General features: G+C 35.6%; 1 protein-coding gene across 1 annotated transcript; it reads left to right on the forward strand.

The window, feature by feature from the left end:
- The first annotated feature begins 3,224 nt into the window (after window positions 1–3,224).
- On the forward strand, window positions 3,225–4,121 carry LOC119635982 (protein windbeutel). The gene has a single exon (XM_038031048.1). The coding sequence runs from the start codon at window positions 3,360–3,362 to the stop codon at window positions 4,119–4,121; it is 762 nt and encodes a 253-aa protein (XP_037886976.1). The 5' UTR covers window positions 3,225–3,359.
- The last annotated feature ends 461 nt before the right edge of the window (window positions 4,122–4,582 follow it).

Below are 4,582 nucleotides of genomic sequence, written 5' to 3' on the forward strand. Positions count from 1 at the left end.
CAAAATTTTTGGTCAATATTATGCATTGGACTGGGACAAATGACTTTTGGAAAAAAATTAACTTTTTTTTTTCTTCACTTTATTTATACCCGTAGGTAATAAAATAAGCAAAAAAATTTATATCTGCTTTAGGGTGAATTTCTGCAAGTCAAACAAATGTATTTCTATCATAGATTTGTTTACAAGACAACGCATCACATGTAGATATGCTAGGTGATCTAAGTGGTCGATATCCGTCCGTCCGTCTGTCTAATGTCTGTTATAAACATTCTCCTGGCCGTAAATATTAAGCTATCAACTTCAAATTTGGCAGAAACAGTGCAAATTTTTGCACACAGGTTGGCATTGAAAATGGGTTAAATCGGTCCAGGGGCACGCCCTCAGCACCACGTAAACTGAGAACACCTCTGATTTTCTGCTCATTACTCATAAACTATAACAAATAAATGTACAAAAATTTGAACGCATTTTCTCTGGGCGATGCGGTAGCAGTTGTGAAATTGAAAAAATTGACCACGCCTTTTTAATACTATGGTGTATCAAAATTTGTTTTTTATTTAATACCTTTACAGGGCGCAGAAACAAGCTTCAAAAACCCGATAAAGTATACAAATTCTTGACCAGTTACAACTGTTGAGTGCACTTAAACATGTCCGCCTGTTCGTCTGTCCATCTACCTGTTGGCAGAAGGACGATATTATGCGTTTTATGGAACCACAAGACTGCGGCTTGCTGTGGGCAATTAGAGTCTACTGAAACGGTTGATACCAAACGTTGGCAACAACAATTAATCGATTTTAATCATCCCGCCCATACAGTGAAAACGTTGGATGCACTTAACCCGGAAGTGCTAACTCATGCGACTTACTCACCCGACTTCTGCTCTCTCCGATTACTAGCCATTTGCATCAATGGTTTACACACTTGCTCAGCCGTTCTTGACTTTCTACGAAAATGTACGGAAATAGTTTGATCACTGGTTTGGCTGCAAATACCAACAGTTTTTTTGGGCACGGCACCACAAAGTATCCAAGAATATGTATAGCTACCAATCAACAACATTTCGAATAAAATTTTTTTTGCCATTTTCATACAATAGACTTGTAATACCGTACATTACTTCTGGTACAGGGTGCGTTAAGTTAGTGCAGATGTATGTAACATGCAGTAGGGCTTAAGATAAGCCCAACTTTTGTTACACCGACCGATTTAGAATCATAATCTGAATTAAACTTAACCTGTCTGTCCGTCTGTTATTTTGAAAACATTTCCGAAGCGACTTTTCTTTACGTGCTGGGCAAGAATTGATGTGTGCGTACATATATACCGCCGCTGTTGTGCTTAGCGAATAACGTTTTGCAAAGATGCATTGGTGTGTATACAATTTAGTATTAAAGTATATAAAGTATGTCGGTAATGTTACGGCAGTCGCTGGTGTATCCTACAGGAAGAGCGAAAGAACTGCAACAGCCCTAAGAAGCTGGCGGGCCTGCACAGCATTTGCCTTCGGACGGCGGAGATCATTTGAATTCCCCAATACGCCAGCCGACCTATGAAGATAATGGTGTTGCTGTCTGCATAGAGGCGCCACAATTTTATAAATTTATATCTAAAACAAAGTTTGGAACTCGCACAAAAACTTATATAAATAAATAAATTTTATTTTTTCATATATAAGAAGCAAAAAAGAAAAACAGATTTGGCAGACAGGAATGGAAGAGAAAATTTTAGTATTATGATAAAGAAGACATCGTTTACATGAATTAATTCTTAATAATATGTTATAGCAGAGCTGTTAACATTCACTGTAGAACTATAAAGAAGAATGTGTGGTAATTAACTGTTTCTGCAATGAAAAGCTTAAAAATTTAAATATTTATTTCTTCTTTCTCTAATTGTTAAATTTTATATAAATTTCTATTCGATTCATTGCATTTTGCATGCTTGTAATTATTTACCATATGTAGGTTGTTTATGTGCCTTCACATAATTGTCAACTTCGCTCTCATTTTCTATATATGTATCTCTCAGTTATTAATGCATTGCGATGGAAACTTTTGAGGGGAAGTATGGGGAAAGCTGGCGACGATGGCACCTGACCAGACTCTTGGCGATAATCAATTCCTCCTCCTAAAAAAAAACTAGGCGATAACCAAGGCGATGATCGCCTGTTTAGATGATTACCCCCTACTTTTCAAATGAGATAATTGAAACGTAAAGATAACCGATGCGACCCAATTCGGGGCTTCTTGAAGGTCATACGAAGATATAAATTCATTGAGAGTGTGAAAATTGAATTGAACACAACTCGCTCTACTTAGAATGGCCAATAATTGCATTCGCATCCGGAATGAAAGCAACTAAGAAAATTCCTAAAGAAATTCGTAAGTAACGGGTTGTGGTAGAATTTTTAATACCCAACTCAAAAAGTAACAAGTAAAAAAACTCGTCCAGAAGAAACCTTTGCTACTCTGCAATATGTTGTGGGCGCGGTTGATATTTTTCATGTACTGTAGGATGTGGAAATTTTTGTTGTTACGTATTTTGCAGCATACCAGAACTCACCAGACACCAGAGCGGTTATGTTCTCAGCTTATGCCACACTGTAGGTCTCTCCTTAGACCGATTTGAACCATTTTCAATACCGATGTAGATGCGAGAATTTTGCAAGGTTGTTCTCAAATTCGAAAAGGACATTACACACTACTTTACTACACACATTCGACGTGTGGACAGACGGACAAGAATACTCCCATCACACGATGGATGATATAAAAAGTGAATAGATATGCAGAAGAGCTTAGCGTTTCTGTCACTCTATCGAACGTAGTAAAGTCAAGAAAAAATCCAGGGAAGTAGAACACAGAGTATAACCTAAACTAGGAAAATGTTACGAAACAATAAAAACGAAAAAAAGAAGAAAAAAAAACAGATAAGAGCGTTGTACTTAAAGCGAAACTTGAACATGAAGCTCAGAATGAAAAGTCAATAAACCTTTAAGTTTAGTTTAGAGCGTAACGTGTGGATCTTTAAGCCAAACAAAGCAAAGTGAAAGAGACTTTAGCCAACTTATGCGAAAGAGAGTCTGGTCTGTATGTCGCGTGTTCTGTTGGCCATAATTTCATATATGCTTACATTAGCGGTTGTGTTGTGAGAGTGACTGCATCACTATTGCTTAGCTTAAACAACTTTAAACAATAAACATTTTCAATCAAGTGTTTAGTACATATTTTGCCGGTTATGCGTTCAAAAGGCAAACAGAGAGACACTATTAATAGCAAATTCATACTCAATTGAAATATAAAAAGAAAACAAAAAAAAAAAAAAAAAAGAAAACCAGAAGTGAAGATAAGATAATAATGAACACTTTATTATGTATTTTTTTTACCTTCATTGCTTTACCATATCACGTGGTGATGAGCAGTTCCTGCATGGGTTGCGTGGATTTAGATGAATTGAATTTCGATAAAACCGTACGACGCTTTCCATACGCTTTAGTTAAATTCGATATAGCATTTCCTTATGGCGACAAGCATGAAGCTTTTGCCTCTTTCTCGAAAGCGGCGCATACGGTCACCGACGATATACTAATAGCAACAGTAGGTATTAAAGATTACGGTGATCGTGATAATGTGAAGTTAGGCGAACGTTACAAAGTCGATGATAAAAACTATCCCGCCATTCTGTTATTCCAAAAAGGCGACGACAAAAACTATGTGCAATTTCCCTCGTATCTGGATATTACTGAAGATAATTTGAAAAGTTTTGTCAATTCGCATACGGAGTTGTATATAGGCCGCGAAGGTTGTTCACGAGAACTTAATGATTTGGCGAAAAATTTCGCTAATCTAAGCGAAGAAGATCAGCTAAAGCGTTTAAAAGATGTTGAGGAATTGCAAGAGAAACTTACTAAAGAGCTGGATAAGCAAAATGCAAATATCTATAAAATTTATATGGAGAAAATTCAATCTAAAGGCTACAGTTTCGTTGAAGATGAAACTAAACGTTTGGCTCGTTTGAAAGCTGGCAAAGTAACGGAGCTTAAGCGATCTGAGCTCGTAATTAAGTTAAATATTTTAGAAGCATTTCGTGTTAATAAATTAACAAAAGATGAGCTTTAAACCCGAAGCAATGTATTAATTAAATTAATAAAATAAATATGATTTCCATGCTATATTACATTTCTTATAATTTTGATAGAGAATTTCTTTTGCGTGTATAAATTTATTGATTTCTGCAAGTTTTGTTCAAAGTAAAAAGCTTCGTGTTCAAAGGTTTAGCTTAATGTCTAATTATAACAATTAAATGCCATGCTCTTCAACATGTATGCTCTCCCCAACGGTTTCCAAGTGCGGACACTACCGACTACCGGTTTATATTACAAAATGAAAATTATTTAAAAACATTGTTTTAAAATTATTTAGCAAAACAGATTATTTGCTTCTTTTTCTTGTTTCCTCTGTTTCTCTTCTTTTCTCAATTCTCCTTAAGTAATTTTCGAATAGCGAGACAAAAGGTATGAAACTGAACGATTGTACATGTGTTCGATGGTACGATTTTATTATTATTATTATTATTATTA

Source organism: Glossina fuscipes, unplaced genomic scaffold, assembly GCF_014805625.2.
Source record: "Glossina fuscipes isolate IAEA_lab_2018 unplaced genomic scaffold, Yale_Gfus_2 27, whole genome shotgun sequence".
Taxonomy (NCBI): Eukaryota; Metazoa; Arthropoda; class Insecta; order Diptera; family Glossinidae; genus Glossina; species Glossina fuscipes.